A 26,676-nucleotide genomic window follows, 5' to 3' on the forward strand; every position below is an offset into this window, starting at 1 on the left:
CTGTTCTAGTAGTATCATCATCACCGTCATCACGCCGTCATGCTGATGAAACTCTCCTTCGACACTCTGCAGGATCGTGAGTTCGTGGGACGTCACCAAGCCGAACGTGTGCAATTCGCGGAGGTGGCGTACCTTCGGTGCTAGGATCGGTCGATCGTGAAGACGTACGACTACATCAACCACGTTGTCATAATGCTTCTGGTCTACGAGGGTACGTGGACAACACTCTTCCCTCTCGTTGCTATGCATCACCATGATCTTGCGTGTGTGTAGGATTTTTTTTTGAAATTACTGCGTCCCCAACAGCTGTTAGTTGGTGCAGTTCCAAACAGAGCGACATGGCGGGATCTACGTGTGAAGCGGAGTACATAGCTGCTTCAGAAGCAACAAATGAAGGAGTCTGGATGAAGGAGTTCATATTCGATCTAGGTGTCATACCTAGTGCATCGGGTCCAATGAAAATCTTTTGTGACAACACTGGTGCAATTTCCTTGGCAAAGGAATCAAGATTTCACAAAAGAACCAAGCACATCAAGAGACACTTCAATTCCATCCGCGATCAAGCCAAGGAGGGAGACATAGAGATTTGCAATATACATACGGATCTGAATGTTGCAGACCCGTTGACTAAGCCTCTCTCATGAGCAAAACATGATCATTACAATGTATCTAGATTATTGACTCTAGTGTAAGTGGGAGATTGAAGGAAATAATAAAGTTGTTATTTATATTTCCTTATATCATGATAAATGTTTATTATTCATGCTAGAATTGTATTAACCGAAAACTTAATACATGTGTGAATACGTAGATAAACAGAGTGTCACTAGTATGCCTCTACTAGACTAGCTCGTTGAATCAATGATGGTTATGTTTCCTAACCATAGACATGAGTTTTCATTTGATTAACGGGATAACGTCATTAGAGAATGATGTGATTGACTTGACCCATCCGTTAGCTTAGCACGACAATCGTTTAATTTATTGCTATTGCTTTCTCCATAACTTATACATGTTCCTATGACTATGAGATCATGCAATTGCCGAATACCGGAGGAACACTTAGTGTGCTATCAAACGTCACAACGTAACTGGGTGACTATAAAGATGCTCTACAGGTGTCTCAGATGGTGTTTGTTGAGTTGGCATAGATCGAGATTAGGATTTGTCACTCCGAGTATCAGAGAGGTATCTCTGGGTCCTCTCAGTAATGCACATCACTATAAGCCTTGCAAGCAAAGTGACTAATGAGTTAGTTACTGGATGACGCATTACGGAACGAGTAAACAGACTTGCTGGTAACGAGATTGAACTTGGTATTGAGATACCGACGATCAAATCTCGGACAAGTAACATACCGATGACAAAGGGAACAACGTATATCGTTATGCGGTTTGACCAATAAAGATCTTCGTAGAATATGTGGGAGCCAATATGAACATCCAGGTTCCGCTATTGGTTATTGACCAGAGACGTGTCTCGGTCATGTCTACATAGTTCTCGAACCCGTAGGGTCCGCACGCTTAACGTTCGGTGACAATCGGAATTATGTGTTTATGTATTTTGATGTACCGAAGATAGTTCAGAGTCCCGGATATGATCACGGACATGACGAAGAGTCTCGAAATGGTCGAGACATAAAGATTGATATATTGGATGACTATATTCGGACACCGGATGAGTTCCGGGGGTCACCGGATAATTATCGGAGTGCCGGGGGGTTATGGGAACCCCTGGGGGATCTAATGGGCCAACATGGGCCTTAGTGGAGAGAGAGAGGGCCGGCCAAGGCAGGGCTGCGCGCCCCCTCCCCTCTAGTCCGAATTGGACTAGGGAAGGGGGGCGGCGCCCCCCTTTCCTTCTCTTCTCTCCCTCTCCTTCCTTTCCCCTTCCTCCTCCTAGTAGGACTAGGAAAGGGGAGTCCTACTCCTACTAGGAGGAGGACTCCTCCCCTCCTTGCGTGTCACCAAGGGCCAACCGGCCTCCCCCTTGCTCTTTTTATATACGGGGTCAAGGGGGCACCCTAGAACACACAAGTTGATCATTGATCCCTTAGCCATGTGCAGTGCCCCCCTCCACCATAATCCACCTCGGTCATATCGTCGTAGTGCTTAGGCGAAGCCCTGCGCCGGTAGCTTCATCATCACCGTCATCACGTTGTCGTGCTGACGAAGCTCTCCCTCAACAGTCAGCTAGATCGAGAGTTCATGTGACGTTACCGAACCGAACGTGTGCAGATTGCGGAGGTGCCGTACTTTCGGTATTAGGATCGGTCGGATCATGAAGACGTACGACTACATCAACCGCGTTGTCATAACGCTTCCGCTTACGGTCTACGAGGGTACATGGACAACACTCTTCCCCTCTCGTTGATATGCATCACCATGGTAGATCTTGCGTGTGCGTAGGATTTTTTTTGAAATTACTGCGTTCCCCAACACTTACATGCCCAGTTGTACCGGAGAACGAGTATTCCGCGGAACAACCGTTGTGCCACTACCCTTGTGTCGCTCACAACCCGAAGGATTCATCCCTATCGCGGTGGTTTGAGCGGTACTAACACTAGTATAATCACCCAAGACAATGTCTGGGGTTTGCTAAGTCCCGAGTGGTACAACCGGCCTTGACCTGGTTGTATCGGTAGCAAAGTGACTTCTTGAACAATCGGGTAGCAACCACTTGGGTATCACACCCTAGTGCAACGTGCGGTTGAACCTCTAGTAAACTAAGTAGTACAACCACCTCTGCACGCGGTACAATCGTCTGGGTGGTAGTAGCAGAGGCCACTCCACATAGGGGGCGGTACAACCGCTGCTACCTGCAGTACAACTGCTCTGGGCAGGTTTCTCTGCATGGGTTAGATGAGAGGCTCTCTCCTCAAATTGGAAGGATATATGTCGGTGCAATACGTAGATGTGTATGTGTTTGATTCACCCAATATCTTCTAATGCGGACCCCCCTCTTAATAGTACATATTTCCTACGACCGAAGAAATAAAAGCGTTGGAAATGTTGTCTTTGCTCTTTCCATCCGGAGGGGTGCCCAACCGTGTTGTGCCCTATAGAGTATACATGTGTAGATTAGGCACATCGTTAGTTCGTAAATTGCATTGTCATCAACACCAAAACACTTAAGGCTGGAAATGCCTTTTCACCCGTTACCATCGTACCTAGACACTTAGCTTGGGATCCCCCACCCGGAGATCTGTCTGATTTACCTTTATCACTTGGCCATGACCTGTCTTTTCAGTCCCGGTCGTATAGGGATCACGCACAATCAAATGGAGATGAGTGATTGGAGCTGAGCCAGAAGGACGTGTTGCACACGATCCGAGCAGTGACCGCCCGCAGCGCCTGATCATGATAGGGTGCCATCGGATGCTGAGCTCGGGCACGTGAAGACAAATCACATCAGGTATGCACAGGAGTGTGCGTGGAGTACGTCTCCACATAATTTGTTTCCCAACCGGATGTGATGGAGATGACCTGCAGGGGAAGCTCTAAGGAGTGGTGGTGAAGATGATAGGGACTCACTGTGCTAGACGAGTTCTGAAAAAAGTAATGACGTGAGAAGGTGATGTAGCTTCATGAGGTCATAAGGAATGCCGGGGTGCACATTTTTTTCTGAGATGGCATGGTTGCTAATACGAATATTTTGCATGTTAAGATAAATAAGATAGCGGAGATAAGTCTATTAAGTAATCTTATCGAGCACACGTTCTGCCCGACGCCTTCCCGCACAATGGGCATGCAGACGTCTGATGCCCCTCGTGGCAGCGCCATGTATGCACATGATGATGCATGACGTAATAATGGTCGAAGTGACACACGCAGCTGATGTCGTGCACCCTGGGTCGTAACCCTTAAATTTGAGTGAGGTAAAGTAGCACTGGAACTCAACAAGGTGTTCTAAAAAAAGAGCACAAAATAATTATTTTTTATCTTGAAGGTATTCTAAAAAAGAGAGCACAATAATAATATTTTTTTATCTTTAATTTGTCTTTAGTAATATTATCTCTTTATTTTTAGCAAAAAATTGTTTGTTTGTTTTTATTTAAGAAACAACTTTTGTCTTCTCTTAGAAAAAGAAATGTCACTTTTTCAGAAAATAAATATCTTTCTTGAGAGTTATCTTTTTTTTGGAGAATAATCTTTTTTTAGCAGTATCTCTTTGTTTTTTTAGTAGCACGTATTTTTTTTGTGTGTGTGTGTGGAGAAACACGTATCTCTGTATTGTTAACACTTTCTTGTATGTTTTATTTCTGAGACATACACGTTCTTGTATGTGAAGTCCCGCGTTAACACATTGGGCCAATGGCAGGGGATCTATGATAAAGAGCGGAACAGTAGACCCACAAGCTAAAAAAAATAGGCCCACGACACGGAGAAAGCCCATTAGGGTTTACAGCCAAGCTCGCCACCTATAAACGCTTCTCTCCCTCTCACGGACGCCTCCTTCGCCCGCCGCCTCCTGCTCTCCCCATCTCCTTAGGTTAGGTTAGGCTAGGGGCTTCACAGAGCTCGCGGAAATGGTGGCCTTCAGGGTAAGTTCCACTGCCGCCTCCCGGCCGTAGCTATCCTCGACGCCTCCGTGTCCGCCCTTGATCCGTGTTTCTGATTCGTCTCAACGCGTCCGTGCGTGTGCAGTTCCATCAGTACCAGGTGGTGGGTCGTGCGCTGCCGACGCCCGGCGATGAGCAGCCGAAGATCTACCGCATGAAGCTCTGGGCCACCAATGAGGTCCGCGCCAAGAGCAAGTTCTGGTGAGCTCCTCCCCGTCGCCTCGCGACATCTGAAGGATCTGTTCGTTTTCGATTCGGTATTTCTGATGCTGTTGTCGCGTCTGTGCAGGTATTTCCTGAGGAAGCTGAAGAAGGTGAAGAAGAGCAACGGCCAGATGCTCGCCATCAACGAGGTATTGGGCCTTTCTCGTCTTATGTTTTGCCATGAGCATGGATTATGTCCCACCTTCTGGTTCTTTCCTGTACATTACAATTACCAACCGAGAGCGGCTTAATTAGCCCCTTTTATCGACCCACTCTTACAACTGCATCGGTAGTTTTATCTGTACTCTCTGTGGCGTTATTAGTCGGAATGCAACATAAAATCATTCTAGTTGTGTTTGAATATGCAGTGATGCCCCTTCCATCTTGTTGTGATCACTATGTATGCGATTTTCTTGCGAAAATATGCATCTGTAGTTGTATTTACATTATCTATGCGTAAATTACTTCTGATACTTCATTCTGATGTGCGAAGGCTCTGTTTTGCATAATATAATTTGTATTCACTACAAGGACTTGTACCGCAAAAGTTCTGTGAGTTCTTTTTGCCACATCCCGTTTCATCTGAAGGGACCCATATGAGCTGTCTATTATGCGGTCACGTATACTTTCTGATTTGTGATTTTTCCTTTTTCTAATTGTGTTATGTGTATGTTGTGGTTGACTGGTGTTAATCCATAGTTTCTTTGTTTGGGAACCAATTGGAACCTGATTTTTTCACTGATTCTTTTTTACTCAATTATGGCATGTGATTGTTATTTATGCACTGAATTACTCTTTTTTTGTCAGATCTTTGAGAAGAACCCAACCACGATCAAGAACTATGGCATTTGGCTGCGTTACCAGAGCAGGACTGGCTACCACAACATGTACAAGGAGTACCGTGACACCACACTAAATGGTGCCGTGGAGCAGATGTACACTGAGATGGCCTCTCGCCACCGTGTGAGATCCCCCTGCATTCAGATCATCAAGACCGCCACTGTCAACTTCAAGCTATGCAAGAGAGACAACACCAAGCAGTTCCACAACTCCAAGATCAAGTTCCCCCTTGTGTACCAAAAGGTCAGGCCACCAACCAGGAAGCTGAAGACCACCTACAAGGCAACGAGGCCGAACTTGTTCATGTGATTGGGCTGTGGTGGATGCTGTTAAGAGTTGAAATGTTTTCTTCGTATGTTGGATCTTCTGATGCATGAAGACAAGCGTTTTGTTGCTTATTTATCGGTTAAAGACATGGTTGGTGGACCTTCTGATTGTGTTCTTATCAGTAATCTGCATACAATCTATTGGTACCTGATATAGATATCTGTTTGAAGTCTGTTCTGTTTTCGTGTCTAGTTTCTCTTACGATCGCCCATGCTGATTTTGAAATAAAATCATGTCACTGGTAACAGTGCTTAACTTGATATTGAAATAAAATCATGTCACTATGGTAACAGCGCTTAACTGTAACTCTTCCATCTTTACCGCTCTGTTTCTCCTTTTTCCTTGATTTTTGTTCTCTCCGGCTTTCAGCTAATTTTTCACTACAGTTAATTTTGTGAACCTTTAATTGAAGATGAACTTTCAACAATGTCTTGTATGCCTTTAATTAAAGTTGAACTTTCAACAATGTAGAAGAACATTTCTACATTGAAGGTGAACATTTCAGAGTGACCTCTTTTCCTCAGGACTTGTGATTCTGAGTTCGCTGGGTGTTCAGGATTTATTGAACTTGCAGCGGGGTGTTCTGATCTGATCTGTTTGGTCCTAATAACGGTCCTAAGCTTCGTTTGCCTAAAAACAACTAGTACGTGGAATTGGTAAATTTAAAAACAATCAGACCAACTTCCAAAAAGATGCACTCTACGAGCTATTACAAACTTGATGAAGAAAAATAACACCGGCATCGCCGGCCACACCTGGAATGTTGATGGAGTCTGAAGATGCTTATTTGTCAGTTGCCTGTTCTTTTTTTTGTTGTTGTCACTCGATTCACGAGAGAATTGAAATTTACCTGTCTTCGACCTCGGGGTTTCATGCAAAATCGATGGAACCAAATTTCAATTTCAGACAACCGATGAATAGCAAAGCCGAAACCAAATTTGGATTCTGTGACTTGGTTGGTTGCAATGAAGCCTCCCAGTTCTTCTGAAAAATGAAGTCTGGAACCCACACGAACTTCAGCTCCCGTGCACGCAACTCCGGCTTGTGGATACAAAATCATTCAATTGTACCAACATGGTCGCACTTCGTATTGATGTACTCCCTCCGTCCTTTGAAGAGTGTACTTTCAACTAAGTTGGAAAGTCAAAACATTTTTATGTTTGACCGTATTTATACAATAATGCACCAATATTTATGCCATCAAATTAGTAGCATTAGATTCATGATAAAATATATTTTCATCATATACCTATTTGGTTTCATAAACATTGATATATTTTTGCACAAACTCGGTCAAACATTGAGATAGTTTGACCCTCCAACAAAGTTAGAAGTACACTCTTTAAAGGACGGAGGGAGTACTACTGAAGTAACGAGCACAGGTTTTTTGTCTGAACGTAAGTCGACAATTTCCTTACAACTAAACTCAGACAGCAGAACTGCAGAAATATTGCAGTCGAACCTTACATTACATTGTATGTGGACACAAGAACGTTGTGTGCACGCTATCAAATCAGAGTTTCCGGAGCGTCGTCCTGTCTAGTTGGTGGTGAACCATGGAAGCTCGAGGGCGTCAGCCGCCGACAGCCTCTTGCCTGCGTCGCAGGAGAGGAGGCCGCTCAATACTTGGAAACTTGTCTGGACAGGCAGTCCTCTGGAAACACCTCGCGCAGCCTGTTGCGGTGGGGGATGCTCGGCGGCGCCACCAGCTCGCCGGCCAGCGGCATGGAGTTGTAGGACGGCCAGGAGATCTGGTCCGGCACGCCTAGTACGTAGAAGATCCTGAGGAGCTGGTCGGCGTCGTCCGCCGCGCGGCCAAAGAGCCGCTCGCCTAGGAGGAGCTCGGCCATGACGCAGCCCAGCGACCAGGCGTCCACGGTGGCGTCGTAGTCGGGCTTCCCCAGGAGGATCTCCGGCGCCATGTAGCTGCGGGTGCCACGGTGGCCGTACGGCGGGGCCTGGGACATGGACATGGCGAGCCCGAAGTCGCATATCTTGACGCCGTCGCCGACGAGGACGTTCTCGGGCTTGATGTCCCGGTGGACGACGTGGCACAGCCGGTGCATGTGGTCGGCGCCGCTCAGAAGCTGCCGCATGAGGAAGCGCACGACGTCCTCCTGGAACGGGCAGCCGCGGCGGGCGCGGTGGAGGACGTCGTGGAGGCTCGGCCCGACGTACTCCATGACGAGGGAGAGCATGTCGGCGTTGCGGTCGAAGGACATGTCCCGCAGCTGGACGATGTTGAGGTGGCCATGGCACGCCCTGAGGAGGTCGGCCTCCCGCCGGACCGCGTCATGGCTGCTCGAGCCGAGGGTCTTGATGGCGACGCTCTCGCCGGTCTTGTAGGACCACGCCTTGGTGACTGTGCCGAAGCTCCCGGAGCCGAGCTCGGCCGTCTCCTCGCAGTCGTCGAGTTCCCAGATGGGCGTCTCCTCGCAGTCCTCGACCCCGTAGCCTTGGAGGTTCCAGATGGGCCAAGAGTCGACGGCTTGGGCACAAACGACGGCCATCGAGAACGGAGGGGAGAAGAAGATGGACGGAGAACGAGCTGATCGAGCCGAGGAGGGAACTGTATATCGATCGATCGATCTTGGGGAGAAGGTCGCGTCCCATGCACTTGCCATGTCTACTAGTGAAGAGGCAAGTTTGGAGTCGTTATCGGACTGGCGGGGTACAAGGCTGGCGCTCGGATTCCTCGTCCCGGTCGAAGGAAAGAACACGTAATAGCGCGTGTCGGTTCCTTCGGCATCGGAAGGCGGTGTTAGACCCCTACCCTTACCTGGCTCAGTAAGGAACTAAGGACTCCCCATGTTGAGGGGTTGTTTGGATAAGGGAAATATACAAAACCGGTTCTCTATAAACAAGGAAACGGCTCTAACAGAATAAAATCTTGTTTGGATCATCTAACAAACCCGTGGATATAGAAAACCTGGTTCTCCAAAACCCAGGATTTTGAGTTTACGGGAAAACGACTATTAGTCGTTTTTGCAAAAACGGGATTAACATATCCTGGGTATCGTTGTCCTCAGATTCGCCATTCCAGTGAGTTGTAGCGAAGACGATGGTGCATCCGGCGGGTCGACGCGGACGCCGGACGCCAGACATGCTTCGTCATCCGTGCGCTCAAAGTCTGCGGCTGGGTCGGCGGCCGCCGAGCCGGTCTCGCCACTGCGGTAGCTCTAGCACCTCACTTGCTCCTGGCGACAGGGGGTTATCCTAGGCAAGACCGTGAGGCTTGCCGTGAGCCCGTGACGAGGCCTAAGATGTTGAGGAGTCCACGACGGTGGCCGGATTGATCGCGGGTGACGCAGTTCCAGCACCATCGCTGCTCCGCTGCGTGGTTATCTGTTTCTGTGCATGCACGTAGTCCACGATGGTGGCTGCTGGGCATGGTGATCGCCAGTGACACAGTTCAAGCACCGGCGTTGCTCTGCCGCCTTACGCACGGCGCGACACCGTCGCCGCTCCACCGCGTTGTGTTCCTTTGATATTGTGGTGTACCGAGAGCTGGAGGACTGGAGCGCGTTGCAGTTCCCCGTGCCTGAACCAAACGCCCCATGATGCGCTACTCTCCGAGTACGGCGGACACGCGCACCGGCACAGCCTCCTTCCAGTTCATGGACGTCGGCAACGACGTCGAGCTTGGAGGCATGGATGAGGGACGAGGCGCGGCAAGAGAACAAAGTTGATTCCTCATCGTGGTGAGCTCCACCAGAGGATACGGCCAACAACGCCTCGTCCGGCTTGGTCGTGGCAGAGAACGCCGGCGACCATTGAGCTTGGCCGCTGCTTGGCTTTCCATGCGAAGAGATGTGGTACTCCCAACATTCAGCTTGAACGCCGACGAGCGCATCATGCCCAACCTCCGTGATGCTCCCAACATTAAGTCATGTGCTCTTGGTGTTTGGTCTCGTGACCAACGTGCTCGGAGCGGGACGGGAGAAGCAAGTAGTCCGCGTAGAAGGCGATGAGCGAAGCGTGGCAAGTGCGTAAGAGACGACCCAAACAAAGAACTAAGGGCATGTACAATAGTTGATAAGATAGTCTTGTCTTAAATTTTGCATGTTTTTTTAGAGATGACAAAAAAAATGTCTACAATGGATCATCTCTTAGTCTTATCTTCAATAACTAGCAATTCCTAAAAATGTGGTGAGACATATTGTGCTAAGAGATCATCTCTTGTCTTATCTTAAATAAGAGAAGACAAGCCTTCTCTTATGAGTTCTCTCTCCTCCACCTCATCATTTATCCTACGTGGCACTCCTAAGATAGCATCATTGTACATGCCATAAATCTCCTTTTCCTAATCTCTACATCCAAACAAGGAATTGTACATACCCATCGTAACTGGAAAAATAGCAAAAACCCGGCTTTGCTAAAAATCCTCCAAAAACTCGTTTCCTATAATCTCACAACTAATTCTCAGTATCCAAACAACCACTGAATGTTTGTCACTTGTGATAATGCAGCGCCAGATAAGAAACTTCAGTGATTTAAGATGCACATTCGTCACAAATTCGCGACAATACCGGGGCAGAAAGGGTAATGCTCTCCACGTGGAAAGTCACCACCTCAGCTCAAGCTCATATGATTCTTTTAAAAAAAAGCTCAAGCTCATATGAGCACGGCATGAACAGTGAAATCAAAAAAAGTAAACAAATAATTAGAAGGAAAACTAATCTGATTTTTCTGTGGCAAACATTGACACAAGTTTTGAGTGCTTGCAAAGTTTCTGAAATGACATTATAAAAGTCGTGGCCAAAAAAAAATTCAGCAGTCCAAAATGCTTTTGAAAATTCTACCTCTGTCCCAAATTATAAGAAATTTTGTTAGGCTATTTTAGCCTACCAAAACATCTTATAATTTGGAACTGGGGAAGTAGCATTTTTGGAGCATCGATTTTTTTTTTGCCACTACTTTCACGAATGTCATTCCATAATGAAATTTTGCAAGCAATCAAAACATTTTTCAGTGTTTTCTAAAAATGGAGATTTATTTTATTTTCCTTTCTTATTTTATGGATTTTACCGTTCACCCAAGCACATATGAGCTCGAGCTGAGATGCTCTGCATCCTCTCCACGTATGATATCTACAATTTGATATTTTTGCTTCATGAGCTGCAGCCATACGAAAATCGGTAGCCAAGGTATCACATGCAAAGAGATCCCGTATTCTCTATGGCTTCGCTCTAACCCTGTGTGTGATTTGGGGTGGAACTACATGTTCCTACACTTAACACTTCTAGTCCCTTATAGTTTATAGATATAAGATGTTTTGGATATTTCAGTATAAACTACATATAAACTGAAATAAGTGAACAAACACACTAAAAAATTTCTACATACATCTGATTCATTAAAAAGTTTGAACATCTTATATTTGTGAGGGGAGTGAGTATTTTTTAGCGTAAACATAATTAAATACAAAAATTCTAGGTGGTTATTTTTGGAACCAAATACATAGTAAAATATGCAGACACACATACAAAGCTAAACTGAAAAACCTATTGAACCATAAATAAAAAAATCAACAAATTCAATAGTTAATAAGACTACAAATAAATGCTAGTACCATATATCATTGATATATAGGTAAATATCAAAAAATTCAATAGTAATTTCATCTTTAGAGAACCGCCACCGCCTCGCCTTCCTCTGCATGACACAAAACCTAACAAAACCTAAAACGTCCAAAAACGGAGCCCTCTCGCCGACAAAGGCCGGGATCCACCGCGTCCCCATGGCCCTAAGGCCACAGGAGACGAGACAGATCGGAGGCGTTGCTGGCGGGAGGCAGGAAACCCTAGCCGCCTTCGCTTTGGACAAGAGGTGCATAGGGGCTTTCGAGGAATTTAGTACTATGTGAAAGTGTGGCAAATTTGACAATTTTAACCTATGAATGAAAACATTTCACAAAATGAACTGTGTTGCAAAAAAATTCACCTAGCTGACCTTTTTGAGTGGCGCCCGACACGAAGGTGCCACACCCTACGGTGCAGCGCCTAGCTCGCAGGCGTTGCAAGTCTATCCAGCGTGGCACCCCGGGCCCTACTTCTGGTTGTGCAGCGCCTAGCTGAAAGGAGCTGCAGAGTGTAGTGCAGCGCCTAGTTGAAAGGAGCTGCACTATTTTATATTAAAACCGTTATAACTTTTAATCTGTGTATCCGATGAATACGTGCCTTATATCAATGTTGTGCATTTTTCTATGTTCTACGCAATGGTGGCATTTTTATCTATGTTAGGATCAATTTGCTTGATGAAAACTCTGTGGCAAAAGTGCATCATAATAGAACTGCCAGAATCTGTTAAAACTTACAAACTTAGCATGATGATATCCATTGACCTATAGCTCTTATGCATTTGCATCCTACATGAATTTTGCACTACATAATGTGTACTTTCAGTATATCCCGCGTGTTTCCACAAAACATGTTCATATCTTGAGTTTTACCAAACCCCTTGGCATGAACTTGATATGTTTTCCATTTAGAATTTTGTGCAGATCGTTTTAGTTTTCCTGCTAACTAAACTTTGGTTTTCATTATTCTAGTAAGATAAGCCTTGTGACTTCCAGCTAGTAGCACCGACAACTAGTTTTTCTACCAACTCTGTTTTGTCATCCTGGTTAGCACTAGGGTGTCCTAGGCTATCAAGTTCAAACCCACTCACTCTGTACCGACCTTATACTCTCTATATATAACAGTACGCAATACAAGCAACTACAACTTTTTTGAGTAGCCTAAAAGCTGAGTTCAAATCAAAGAACATGTGCTCTTGCTACTGACAACAAACATTATAAGTGTTAAATTTTAAGAGTATATAAGTATATATCTTTACAAAATGCAAAGTTCTATTGACATCCAATGACTTGGTGAAATTAACGTGTTAATCTAGTAGAATATTGCCTTAGGTACTTTAGTGTCTCAACAACATAGTGATGCAAATATTTTTAGTGGGTACGAAAATGACATGGACATTGATGAGGCACGGACTAGCGAGACGCTAATTTGTGCGTGTAGATGCCCGATCTTTCACGGCGATGCTTGATCAACAGTCCGTCTCCTTGTTCCTTCCCGCAACCTCCAAGAATAATTTTCACCCACGTACGGAAATACACGAATAAAAATAATGATCCCCTTGGATCACCACGTAGGTGTTGATGTGATGATCAATCCTCCGCCGCTAGTAAATTTTCACAATAGAAAAATCACAAATGATATACAAGATATGGTCGCTCGAAACTCGGACGTTTTCTGTATGTCTCATAACTCAGGAATAAACCAAAACTGCCCCATGATGATCCTCCCCACGCCATGTTTTTCTTATAGTCCTGGTCGTACTATGCGTACAGGACCATGCACGTTCTCTTCGTCTTGAATCTAATGCATGCAACACTCCATTGATCTTTGGTCTGCTAATTACAGAATTTATTCTCAGTCCACACAACTGACGTACATGATCATTGTTTCCTCGATGCAATCTGACCGCATGCATGACATTATTTTCCGTAATCTTTTCATGGCTTCTCTCCTTAACCGGCTTAGCTTCGATAGCATTAACAATTGATGGTGCCATGCTTGTATCAGACATAAAGTAGACATAAGATCGATTTTCCAACTTCCATAATTAGATCATATTCATATGATGCCAGGATTAATTACTATGGATCTTATAAAATGCAACTTTCTGGGGTAGAAGTTCATTTATATAATGTTATTCACTTAGATGCACGAAATGAATATGTTAAAGATGACCAACATGGCAAGGACAGGCATGGTGTGAAAGTACACATTACGTGGTGCAAAACTCATGTAGGGTGAAAATGCATAAAAGCTATAGGTCAATGGATATCATCAAACCAAGTTTGCAAATTTTAACAGATTCTGTCAGTTATATTATGATGCACTTTTGCCACAGAGTTTTCATCAAGCAAATTGATCCTAACATAGATGAAAATGCCATCATTGCGTAGAGCACAGAAAAATGCACAACATTCATGTAAGGCACGTTTTCATCGGATACACGGATTAAAAGTTACAACAGTTTTAATATAAGATAGTGCAACTCCTTTCAGCTAGGCGTTGCACTACACCGTGCAGCTCCTTTCAGTTAGGCGCTGCACTATATTGTGCAGCTCCTTTCAGCTAGACGTTGCACAACCAGGAATGGGGCCCGGGGTGCCACGCTGGACAGACGTGCAACGCCAGCGAGCTGGGCGCTGCACCGTAGGGTGTGGCGCCTTCGTGTCGGGCGCCACTCAAAACAGTCACCTGAGTAAAAAAAAATTCAAAGCGGTTCATTTTGTGAAATCTTTTCATCCACATGTCAAAATTGTCAAATTTGCCTGAAAATGTTATGTTTGTTTGGCTTATAGAGGCTGTTTGGATAGGAGCCATCGCCTGCCTGCCAATATATTGGCGTTGACCGAGGTGTCGCTGCTTGTTTGGTTCAGCCATTCCTCTCTATCTTTTACGCCAAATCACGGGCGGAACGAGGGTGACCAAATCGGCCACCAATTATTTGGCGCGCCCATGACGCCAAAAATTTGGAAGGGCGGGGCGGCGCAGAAACAAAACAGCCCCATATATAGGATTAGTTGGGCCAAGAGTGTATATGAGTTGAGAAATACCTGGAGTCCTTTGCTACCACAAGTTGGTGGGCTAAGCAGCCCGGGTTCACCTTCTATTGAAATCTGAGCATATCCCTAAAAAAAAAAAATTTGAGCATAGCTACTTCTATGCTCAACTCATTTTTTTTTCTTTTCAAAAGTGTAATAGTTGGGCTAGAGTGAACAATATAGAAAAAGAATAAATGAAAAAAATCTGCACGTGCAACTATGAAAATATCGTTTAAGTAACATCTCATTTCAGTTTCCCCGAGAAACTTCCTGTTTCTGCTTCCACTTCATGAATTCATGTTTCCCTGGACCTTTCAACATAAAAATTATCGATTTCCACCAACCTCTCAACGTACAACAATGGAGGTGTTGCCTGTTTATTCAAACTCGCTGGCCACAAATCCGGCTAGCCGGAGTTCCATCGGAGGTAGATTAGGGCCCGTTGACTGCGATCAAGACTTCTATCTGAACGAGGTATCATGGTGGTTGGGAGTAGGTTTCGGGGGTAGGAGAAACCACAGGAAGTGGAGGGGCTAAACATGTTTGTGGGAAGGTGGCAATAAACATGTTGAGGGACACAAAGCATTTTTCTCTCCGGCGAGGAGATCGATTCTTTCCCCTAGATCAGTCGCCTGACACGAATCGCTTCCTCTCACTGAGCTATCTGAAATCAGCTTGGATAGTTCCATTCACGAATTTTAGTTATATAAACTTAGAATACAGCATCAAGTAAAACTTCATGGTTCGCAGGATCGATGAAACCAACATGTTAGATATTGCACATTTACATTTCAAAACCTCCTATTTGTCCAGTGTTCCCTCTACACATTTTCCATCGCACTGGAAATCCTCAGTTTCTACAGATGGGGTATTCACAGTGGAGATTCATACACAACGAAAAAGTGAACACAAACAAAAGGCATCGCGACCTGTGCTTGCACATATCTCAGTACGTTCCTTGGAACGATAGTCGATCCCGTAGTGTGTCGATAAGAGTATTCTGCGCCAGAGTACTCTTTAGGCGACCAAATAGCTCTTCGCCATTGTTAGCCTCTGATGCTGCCTTTTTAGCTTCCTCAGTCATATTGAGACGCGCATATGCCTGTAGAAGAACCATGACCAAGATCATTAGATGTGCATTTGCATAGGCAAAAAAGATATATATAGAAGTGACAATGCACAGTAAATTTATTGTTTCCCTCTATTTCCTTGAATATTTAAACCTGAACTGTTCAAGGTTCAGTAGACTGTCGTCTCAGATATTTTATGCTGATGTAATGCTCAAATTAAAATGGCCATGCCATTGCTCTAAAACAAACTACCAAGGAGATCTTCTACCGGCCAATCATGTAAACCAGGGTTGATACAGTATTAAACTTTCTATTTGTTTTACCCATGTTCCAATTGATCTATTCCATCAAATTTTTCGAGAAAACGCATAAGATTTGCGTTTCATTGCATTCACCCCAGAGTCCTCAACAAGCTGTATCTTCCCTAATGCTTACCAGTACCTAAAACATTGATCTGGCTAGCTGGATGAACCAAAAATAAAAGTAATTGAAAAGGGCAACAACAGCTTCTGCTATGCAAAAAGCTTACTATATGCTTCCTCATTTGTTAGATGACCCGTAAATTTTGGCTATACATAATCATACCTCAGATCTTTCACCAGGATCTGTTAATTTTGGAATATATTTGAGAGCTTCAGTTTTTTGACCGGCATCAATGCATGCTTCCACAAATGGTTTATAGCCTGCAAGTAAAAAAAGAGAGGATAATAACATATTAAGAACATATAATATTGTTATGATGGAAATTATAATTTGCATGGAAGAAACATGAACTTGATATTTCTTTGGTACAACTTTACTTATGAAAATCCAAGTCAGATAGGTAAACCTACCTCCTGGTGGTCTCTTCTCTCTCGAGAATGTTTCCAAAGCATCCCAATTACCAACTGTTGCTAAAGCACACGACTTCAACCAGTACCACCTTTTATCAGGAACCTAAGCAGCACAATGGGCATTAGAAAGTCGAAAATTACAATATTCATCAGCACTACCTTTCAAGACATTCACAATACCTTGAACTCTGATTTCACTTTGACTGCAGCTCGCTCATTTCCCATTACAATACAAGTTTTTATTGTATCACTGACACTAGAACCAACAAATATTGCTTGCTTCGTGGAAACTTCTAGTTGATGCTGCACTCTGAATAAGATAAAGAATCAGGAAATAATTCATTTGGGGATATTGCATGATGCTAACAACCAAATTCTGTAACTTTGTCCAAACAATGAGGCGATAGTGTCCTCAAACCGCAGGGTAGTCTGATAAATAATCTCATACCTTAGCAATTTGGCATGCTCTTCAGCAGATTTGGATTCAAAAAGATGTTCTTTGGTCTCAGCAAAAAGCCTGGTGGCCTGCTCAACGAGCCTCACTTGTGGACCATGGAGAGGAGACCCCTTGCTTGCCATTGGATTCCTCTCTAATTCTCTCGACTCCTTCAACAAAAGGAAGCCAGCATCCTGCAGATTGCTCTCAATGGTTTAGGGAAGCAGATTTGCAATGCAAAATAATAAGTCATGCTAGGAGATACTAGCATGTTAAATTTGCCATGTATTCCAAGTTCCCAACAACTAATATATGAGCTGATTGCTTAGTTCACAGGAAGCAAAAATATCTCACTGTGCTTATTTAAAAAGTTATTCACTGAATAGTACGGAAAACAGTATTTATGACACATTAGAATAATGGACAGTAACAGGTTATCACATATGCAACCTACTTGGAGTCTCCCTGTTGATAGAAAGAAGTCCTTCAAAGCTTCATGCTTAGAGTGTCTGTGCATAATAGACATGGAACAATGTTCAACACAGCTACACATTTGAAAGAAGAACCAGAAACATGACAAGTGCATCACCTTGCATATGCTATGAACAAATCTCTAGCCAAAGGCCTTGCGTTGATTACACCAAAAAAATCCAAAGGAGCACTCTGTAAAATAAAATAATGTCAACGAACATCAACAAGAACTTGATGAATGGAAGCCATTTTCATCCCAGTTCCCAAAAACAAGTTAGAAGATGAAAGGTGGCACACCCATAACTACAGCATGCTCATAGTTGGCTCATATTGATTCTCAGCAGCAGTGACTTATCTGGACGTAATTAGGAAGTGAGGGAGATTTAATTTACCTTTTCTACAGATATCTTCTGCCAGATATGGAAAAGCACAAGGTACACAAGATCAGTATCACCGCTCTCAATTGACTTCTGTAATGCTTTGTCTTGTTCATCGATGCTTAGCAACAAAGGAATCTACACAATTAAAATTTAAAAAATGAGAGGATGGCATATACTGTTGTTTATTCATTTCTTTCTTTCTCTTGTTGCTAGTTCGTACATAGTTAATTACAAATTTCTCCTATTTCTAATACTGTCTTGCATATACATTGAAAAGTATGATGTGTCATAATTCGAAAGATCCTTACTCCTGTCCCACCTATATGGCATACTCCAATTTGGAAGTATATTCTCATATTTAGGAAGAGAAGAAGGATGGCGCAAACATATGAAGATAACAAAAAACATGTTACATGAACCATCAAAGCTGTTACCTAAATATCCAAAGCCAAAAAAGTGCTGAAAGGCCTAATTGCTAGCACCTTAGTAAGTTATATGTGTCCACCTTACTCGCAAGCCAGAAAAAAGAACATATCTTTAAGCCAAAAGAAAACTTGCCTGCTTCGAGGACTGGGACTCATGGTCAACGAGCATGGCAGCCAACTTTCGCCGGCCACTGTTATCTGCATGAGCTGCCACTGCAGCATACGATATGCTTTTGCATAACCTGAGCTGCAATTGTGATTGCATAAGTATTGACAGTTAACATCATCAATTATCAAGTCTGACTACAAGAAACACAAACCTTGTCAAGCAAACCTTCAAGAAGAACTACATCTGGAATTGCAGCTGAGGCTGTTATCTTCTCACATGCCCAATGCATAATCACAACCTCCTATAAAAGATGCAAGTGCAAATGGAACTGGTATTACTTACCAAGGGATTTTCACCTTGTGTTAAAAAAAAGGGATTTTCACTGTGCATTTGGTGAGTTATTAAGAACAATATTATGTAAGTCAACACAGTACTTATCTATATCAGAGCAAAAATCACAACAGAAAAAGGCGAAGGAGAAGAAAAAGGCGCTTACCGGATTCAGGTTAAGGTACTCAGAGATGCGAAGTGCCAAAAGATGCTGATTAGCATTAATCAGACGTCCAATGAGCACAGTTGCAGTAAGCAGCTAAGGAACACAAAAGGCAAACAGACCCATAGAATATATAAGATAACAAAGATAAAGGAAATGTTCAATACGGAATCTGAAAGCGATACAAACTTTGTACTGCTTCACGGTAAGCGGCATTCCAATCTCAGGGTCACGAACAGCATTTAGAACGCGTAAAATTTTGCACATTTCTTGAAAGCGTCCGTGTGGAAATCGACTGCCAAAGCCAACTGGGTATCAATACCAAGTTCAAATATCAGCAATAAATTATTCTCTAAAATAAATACTAGTGGCTAAAAAAGTGTTACAAATAAAGTAATGATCATTGGTGGTAATTTAATAAGATGGTCTAATTTTTGTATGACAGAACTAGCGAGCTATAACATCCCAATCTTGCAAGATGCATGAGGTGTGACAGTAGCAGCAGCGCATCATATACTACCATCCAAGTTAAAACATATGTCATACACTATCACGACCTCTTGGTTGCAAGGATTATCAAAGGTGGTCGATAAATCCAGGAAGTTCAGATATGTAAGGACGTGATGCGATAAGCAAAATACTTAGCCTAACTTTTTAACAATAGAAGACCTTAAGCTCCACCAGGCTGAGAAGGTTTTACTATAGTGGAAAAGAAACTGCCGTCAAATCAGCGAACATATGCATTCTTTGCCTAGAACGATGGGAAGTAGATAAGAAAAATCATTGAGCATCACCGCCTCTATTAAGCTCTCCTACCCAGGGCGTTTTCCATGGTTTATAAATTAGAATCAGAAGTGTTAACAATGCTAGTCAAATTAGCTCCCTAAGCAATCCAACATTCATGCACATATAGTTGGATGGTTCATCTGTATGCAGCAGTGCCACAGCAGTGTAAAGAAGAATTTACTGGAGTTGATGATGTCATAAATACTATGGAGGCACTGAATGAAAACTAGGGAATATCTTCCAAAAAATACACTAAGGGATTAAGAGCTTATATTAGAGGTGCATTACTGCATTTTACAAGGTGCATACACTTTATTCACATAAACACAAGATACTGGTATACTTTATTAAAGGCTCGCCTTTTCATTTTACTAGGTGTATGAATTTGAGCGTGATATTTTGTTTTACAGGGCGCACAACAACCACCAATGTGATATTAACTCTTATTTCTCTTTTCTGCACTCCATTGCCTTCTCTTCACTCATCACGCATGATGTAAAGGCTCCAAGAAAAGCTCAATAGAATTAAAGTTCGCAGATGCATGCAGTGGTCGACAATGGTTTTTCACCAAGAAATCAATTGAACTGCACACACAGCTAGCATGCTCATATTAAAGGACAGACCCAGTGCTAGAAGCTCCCACACCAGGTGGGGTCTGGGGAAGAATTATATTAGAAGTACATTAATCTTAATGCAAAGCTCTTATGTGAGGGTGAGTGGAGTCTTTACTACTCTTGATGCATCTTAATCTCCATGACAAGAGTGAAACGTCTTTTAGGCCTATAATATGAAATGGAGAGGGTATATGTTAATTTTACATTAAGTTTTACCTATGGAGGCTATATAGTGTTCATATGGATTCAGCTTGGCATTAGTAAGTGATAACTAATATGTACTGGTTCCACAACAGTAAGGACAGGGCTGGCACAGTGGTAAATTACTCCCCACTTGTGCCAAGAGGTCCTGGGTTTGACGTGGCCTCTCTGCATTGCACTGTGCAGGGCTAGTATAATCCTTCCCCAGACCCTACCTGGTGTGGGAGCTTCTAGCACTGGGTCTGTCCTTTATGTGACTGTCACTGCTTGCAATAAGGAAAAACAAATATGTAAAAACAGCATCCCAAAGACAGACAAAAAATAACCTGCAGAAAGCTAGACCATAAGTAGCAGCTCTCAGTAATGTATGTTGGCGTGAAACATCGAATTCATATCCAGCAGCATCAATACATGCTTCAATCGCCTCGGGCAAGGAAGATGATATTAGCTGATAGTTATCATAAGCCTGCGAGTATAGATCTTTGTTAATGTCCCATCTTTGGTTTTCAAGGGAAAGGGGGCCTATTTATGAGATGACATAAGAACAATTTCCAAAATGGTTGACAATATTTTTACAATATTTAGATATCAAACAGCACAGATATAATTCACAAGTAGCACATGTTGAATGCCATAAAGTGCACTCCAATAAAAATGACGATTCTGTTGACTCTCAGTAAATGCCAATAAAGTGTGAAATAAACAGGGACCAATATATGATACCTTACCATGTATGTGTAAGATTGCACAGGAACAATGACAGGTAGGATGGTCAAATATAAATTGCTTATGTTCTTTAGGACTCCCTATATTAAAATTACTTGTAGCTACAGCTCCCAACACATCGAACAAGGACGGAATTGAAGTCTTAGTTTTGGTTTGATTTTCCCCTGTTAATTGAACATGCATCACTGTAGCAGCACCATCACCAATAACTCAATAAGAAATTACTAGGAGTATCTGATGGAAAGTGTTCCCTCAAAGAAAAAACAAATGACAAGTATTCCAACCAAACCAACTAATTAAAACAACATCTGCATTGGAATGAGGTAGTATTGAGGTAGGCACCACGACCAAAAAATGCATATCCTTCAGTTCCCATTTTTGTGGCAGAACTCAAAATTTGAGGGGTGCACTGAGTAAACCCCACATGGAACATGCACCTACTATGGTTTAACTTGCGGGGCTGCGGGGGAGGCGGAACCCAGAAAAAGATGGTCTGGAGCTGGGGTTGGAGAGCAAATGGTAATGTGAGGGTGAATAGTCACCCTCCTTGCTGACGGAGCGTGTCCCCTTCCGTCGCAAGAGTCCCTGATACTCTTCTGGACTTCCTTGTTTCAATAACAAGATGACATGGTCTGGACTTATCTAATACTGCTATGCAATCAGGATAGCATGAGGACCCACTACTTCATTAACCAAATTCAGCTTGGACCAATCAGGAAAACAATGCCGACACAAACCTGGCAACATTATCGACACGACATCACTCCGCAACCAAGAGTATTCGAATGCTGGCACTATCTCTTTCCAAGACCAATGCTAATTCCTCCCAAAAGAGTCCACAACTTATCACCATGTTAGTTACATAGGTAACATTTCACAACTTGTGGACATATATTCCAGAACTCAGCATTGGAACACAACCCAGCCAACCTAATTTGTGCGTATAAGGGTCAGCGGCAGCAGCACAATGACATAACAGAACATGTACGGGAATTACAGCAAATACATACAGTTCATGCAGCGGCAGGAGCCATACATGCATGTGTTTTTTCAAGAATCTAGAATTCTAGATTGGCCAGGGCATGCTCACACATGTTCATCCAAGAATCCAGGTTTGCATGCATGTGTTCCAGCAATTTTAATAGGTGCCGTTCTCCGTTAATCAAGCTTTGATCGTTGATGGACTCAGAATTAAATTTTGGGCACAACACGAAAGGTGTAGGAAATTCTCGGTAAATGTCCAATTGGTATTGTTTGCTGTTTTTGGACAGGTGGATTAGAAGATATGAAAATAACAGCGAAAAAGCAGAGGATAGGCAAGGTTTATTTGAGACAGGAAGTTACATTTCGAGGGATTTGTCATGAAGTGTTATTAGTTCTTGTGTTTCTTTTGGTATCATTTCTTACTTGTGGTTCGCTCTACAGGTTTGGGAGGTTTTTGACTTCTGGTACTGAAGGTAAATCTCTCAGTTGTCGTCAGGTTTAGCACAAGTGTATCATGATCCCCATCTTTGTATGGCTGCCCATTGTTGGTAATTTTGGAGTTAATGGTTCTAATTCAGTAGTATTGTGCATATCTTTTCTTTCCTGTATATACTTAAAATGATTCGAGTTGGAGGTCGTCCGTTCGCCCTTTACAATCTTCCACCTGTCAGACATGGCAAGTGGGACCACACAAATCTGCATGCACAACAGCAGCAAGGGATCCCATCCCATGTCATCTCGCCTCCTGTGTCTCCAATGCTTCTTCTCATGTACAATCTCTGCTAACCTGGGTTAAAATTTTAATTCCTTGTTACCATGCTTCAAGTCTTGCAGTGCAGCTCGAGACCACCGTGCTCGCTTGCCGTCTCTGGAATATCATGAAGACGCATGAACGCATCCGCTGGATGGCACCCCTGGAGACCGCATGAGGGACATCCCCAGCTGGAATTGTTCTTTCTCCCATTTCCTGGTGAAGCAAAAGCTAACCCGTCACCCGCCCGGTCACTGGCGTCTGTGCCATTTTTCCTTGCCCGGGGACCCTGCAGGGACCCCTGACCTGCCCCGGCAAAGGCTGCACAGATAGCAGTATGCAGTGCCAACAGACAACAGCCCCAGCAGTCGAGAAGCAACAACATCTAGGGACCAGCAAACAGCAAGACGCAGAAGAGAAGGTCAGAGGAGAAGAGCGAACAGCGGCACTGTTGCGTTGCAGCGTGAGATGCAAAGTGCTGGTAGCAGATGTTTACGGGTGGCATCTGTTTATGTAAGGGAGAGTGGGAGACGACGTGGAGTTACCTATGTAAAGTAAGGGTAAATGGACCAGCATAAAAGAGTGAATAGGTCAGTTCGTTTTGCACAGGTAACATGCTTGGACACACACTACCATCACATATATGCAGACTTAATACAAATCAAGTTGCTTAATTATGCCCACTGTAAGTTATTAGATGCTTATTCTATAGTGTCGAGACTTGTCATATGTCAATTGCCTCCAGAGTTGGTTCATATGGAGTCATGTTGAACGTTATACCCGTGTGGACGGATTACTCTTATTTGCTTGTTGTCCCGTATGGATGGATATATTCTTATTTGCTTGTTGTCTATGTCTTTATTAAAAGAAAAGGGGAATTCTGCCAAAATTTCTAGCTATACCTAGACTAGACTTATTGGTATTTACCTTAGCATGGTAGCATTTGTTAAAGTCCATGTTGTGACATGAATCCAGTCTACCGACAAGTCGGAAAGGAGGAGAGTCCAGGAAGAGTAAAACACTAGGGGTATTTTATGGGAACTAGGAGAGCTTGGGTCAGATTTAGTTAAGTGGTTGGGCCTTTGGGGATTACTTGGATGCCTAGTTGTAATTGGACTCCAACCATGTTAAGTCTAGTCTAGTTTACCCCATTGAAGGATTCAAGTATCTTAGTACAGCCAAGCAAGAGGAAATAATTATCTCTTCTATTTCTATCTCTTGGGTAATTATCTCGGTGCGAATCAAGGTGCACATCATCTCAAGTGACTGTAGCAACATGTAAACATTAAGCTAGCAACAAGTGGATGGCGGTAGTAGAACTGTAAAAGACAGACGTGCTATACCATTATAGTCGCACTCGCACATTATCTACATAAGAAAAGGAATTAAACATTACCTTGGCACTTTGTTTGTCGTAGTGATCTCTAGCATCATACAGTAACGCTGCTGGAGACATGCTTCCAATGCCAAAAATTAATGTAGTAGAATCTGGAACTCGGTGTAGAAATTCCATACTTGAATTTGTGAGGATTCTTACGCCATCACACTCTGGAATGAGCATTATAGGTTCATCATAATTGTACTGCACTGGATCTCCATTGGGTCCAACCATCAAAAGCACTTCAGACCAGTAAAGGAGCACACTGTCCAACCCACACCAAGCAATTTGATCCGGTGGTAATGCAGACTACAAGATTACAAAAATACTAGTGAATAATTGTGCAAAAGATAACCCCTGCCAATTCATGCCTAGATAATGATCGAATGCACCAATGTTAGCACATAATTGGATATACAGATTACAGACAAACAGTGCAGCACATCCAATACTTACATCACACTCGTACTCAAATATGATCCTGGAAAAATCCGTGGGGATTACGAGCAAGCGCCCATCATGTGCAAACGCTGCAAGCAGCTTTCCGTTTGGTGACACCGCCATTTTCTGCACGGGTCCAATCTCCAGGGCCTCTCCAAGCACCTGCACGCCATCCTCGTCAACAGACACTACCCGATCGCCAACTGCAAGCAGAACCTCTGGGCTCCCGGACATGACGAACTGTGGCTCCACCACGGCCATACACAGCACCTGCTCGTCCTCGGCAACTCCCGGGTCGGCGAGCTCCCGCGGGTGCGGGTCGTTGACCTCGATGTCGGTGGTGACCACGACGCGGTTGTCCTCGGTAAGGATAGCCACGCCGCCTCCCCAGAAAACAGCGTCGGCGACGCCGCCTGAGGCAGGGGGCAGCAGGGGCACGGGGCTGGAGCTAGTAATGGGATTCAGATCGGGGAGGCGGAAACGGAGGAGGGAACCATCGGAGAGGAGGGCGAGGAGGTTGAGGGAGCTGGAGAAGGCGAGCGAGTGGAGGCGGGGGAGGTGGGGCGTCCAAGGGGAGGAGGCGAGTGGGTGGCCGGATGAGGAGAAGAGGAGGAGGCGACGACGCGAGGGCTCGGAGTGGAGCTGCACGATCTTGGAGTCGTCGCGGACGGCGGCAATCGGGCCGCCGAAGGGAGCGGCGGCGACGATGTGGGTCGAGAGGTCGAGGCGGCCGACCCCGGAGCTGCCGCCGCCGGAGGAGGAGGCGGTGGTGGTGGCCGGGGAGGACCAGGGGAGGGGGGAGTAGATGGTGATGCGGCGGTAGAAACGGTCGGAGAGGAGGTCCCACTCCGCCGCGACGGAGACGGAGGAGGACATCGCCCGCGGCGAGGTCGGAGCGCGGCCGGATCGCGCACGAGCCGGGGATGGAAGGGGGTTGAACTGTCCGGGGAACCGAGTTTAGAACGGATTGGCCGCTGACATCTGAAGACAGGTCAGGCAGCCTTGCTTGATCCTCTTCGTTCCCTCGGCTCGTTGCATTGTTTGTCTCTCCTGGATCTCGTCCTTTTTCTCGGATTTAGTATAACTGATTCACTGACCTGTTAAATAAACTTGCTAGAAGAACGCACGTGCGTTGCAACGAGGCCACATTAACTTTAAGAGTTCAATATCAATTATTATGTTAATATTATATGTAATATTCTCATACATATCAAGTGACATTGACGATATTTTTTACCATCAAATTCTTACACACTCTCCCTTCCTCTTCCTCACTCTCCCCCCTCTCTCTCTAACACACACATATATCCATCTTATTGGGTACGGAATCATAATTCATCTATTTCACACGCACACGCGCTAGTGCATAATAATATGGATTATGTGTATTATATTTTCCACCACAACTTATATTCCCGAGCCGCGTCGCTACAGAGCCGAGCTCCCGCCCGACCACCTCGCCGGCATCGAAGGGGAATGGATAAGGGTGACGTCCTGCCTCCCCCACCCCTCATGGCCTCACTTCTCGATGCCCCTTCCCAGATCCACTTCTCCTCCTCGCTCGCTCGATCCCGTCGATCTGGACGAAGTCAGACGCCACGGCCATCATGACCGACCCCGTCCACACAACCACTGCTCTCCCTGCAGGCTAGGAGCTTGTCGGGGAGCTCCGAACTCCTCCGCTACTTCGTCTGCGCCAACGAGATCAAGTCCAGCACCCCCGCATCGACGTCGCTGCCGTCTTCCTCAACCTTCGGCCACCGTAACATTGTCGTTCGATCCACGCCGCCCCGAGCTCCCCTGTCTTCCCCTAGGGCGCCATTGACACCGTCGTGATCTCCCCTTGCCTTTCCCCTGTTTCCTCTCTCGTTTGCTCTCGTTAGGTATTTTGCCGTGGCCGAGAACCGCCGTCCGCCATGGCCATTGCAGGGGTAGCCACCGAGCTCCTTGGATTGACCCCGTGGCACATGCCCGCTCCTATGCGCGCCCATGCCCGGGCCTGCTGCTCTTCTTCCGCCCCCGCGGGGCC

At 44.6% G+C, this 26,676-nt stretch overlaps 2 protein-coding genes and 1 pseudogene across 2 annotated transcripts; 1 reads left to right on the forward strand and 2 right to left on the reverse strand.

Annotated features, from left to right (window-relative positions):
• Positions 1-4,409: 4,409 nt before the first annotated feature.
• LOC119268642 (60S ribosomal protein L18a) lies at positions 4,410-6,109 on the forward strand. The gene is made up of 4 exons (XM_037550312.1): positions 4,410-4,543; positions 4,647-4,762; positions 4,851-4,914; positions 5,573-6,109. Exons 1-4 carry the CDS (start codon positions 4,529-4,531, stop codon positions 5,912-5,914), a joined length of 537 nt encoding a protein of 178 aa, XP_037406209.1. The 5' UTR covers positions 4,410-4,528; the 3' UTR covers positions 5,915-6,109.
• A 1,362-nt stretch (positions 6,110-7,471) lies between these two features.
• On the reverse strand, positions 7,472-8,442 carry LOC119272437 (annotated as a pseudogene).
• Positions 8,443-15,267: 6,825 nt separating this feature from the next.
• Positions 15,268-25,649, reverse strand: LOC119268643 (protein VACUOLELESS1-like). The gene is made up of 15 exons (XM_037550313.1): positions 24,663-25,649; positions 24,225-24,515; positions 20,694-20,833; positions 18,956-19,061; positions 18,770-18,862; positions 18,485-18,574; positions 18,298-18,411; positions 17,752-17,874; positions 17,478-17,551; positions 17,343-17,397; positions 16,901-17,082; positions 16,633-16,762; positions 16,453-16,555; positions 16,205-16,302; positions 15,268-15,651 (listed from the first exon to the last, which is right to left on the reverse strand). The coding sequence occupies exons 1-15, from the start codon at positions 25,521-25,523 to the stop codon at positions 15,496-15,498; spliced, it is 2,616 nt and encodes an 871-aa protein (XP_037406210.1). The 5' UTR covers positions 25,524-25,649; the 3' UTR covers positions 15,268-15,495.
• Between the last annotated feature and the right edge of the window lie 1,027 nt (positions 25,650-26,676).

This window comes from Triticum dicoccoides, chromosome 3A, assembly GCF_002162155.2.
Source record: "Triticum dicoccoides isolate Atlit2015 ecotype Zavitan chromosome 3A, WEW_v2.0, whole genome shotgun sequence".
NCBI classification, from domain to species: Eukaryota; Viridiplantae; Streptophyta; class Magnoliopsida; order Poales; family Poaceae; genus Triticum; species Triticum dicoccoides.

What these genes read in the sequence shown, in the direction of transcription:
- LOC119268642 (XM_037550312.1), top strand. An exon ending in CGCGCCAAGAGCAAGTTCTG is followed by an intron (nt 4,763 to 4,850) that starts GTGAGCTCCTCC and finishes GCGTCTGTGCAG; the next exon opens with GTATTTCCTGAGGAAGCTGA. An exon ending in AGATGCTCGCCATCAACGAG is followed by an intron (nt 4,915 to 5,572) that starts GTATTGGGCCTT and finishes TTTTTTTGTCAG; the next exon opens with ATCTTTGAGAAGAACCCAAC.
- LOC119268643 (XM_037550313.1), bottom strand. Translation starts at nt 25,523, where the DNA reads ATGTCCTCCTCCGTCTCCGTCGCGGCGGAGTGGGACCTCCTCTCCGAC. An exon ending in TTACCGTGAAGCAGTACAAA is followed by an intron (nt 18,863 to 18,955) that starts GTTTGTATCGCT and finishes TGTGTTCCTTAG; the next exon opens with CTGCTTACTGCAACTGTGCT. An exon ending in AGAAGATATCTGTAGAAAAG is followed by an intron (nt 17,552 to 17,751) that starts GTAAATTAAATC and finishes TTTATTTTACAG; the next exon opens with AGTGCTCCTTTGGATTTTTT.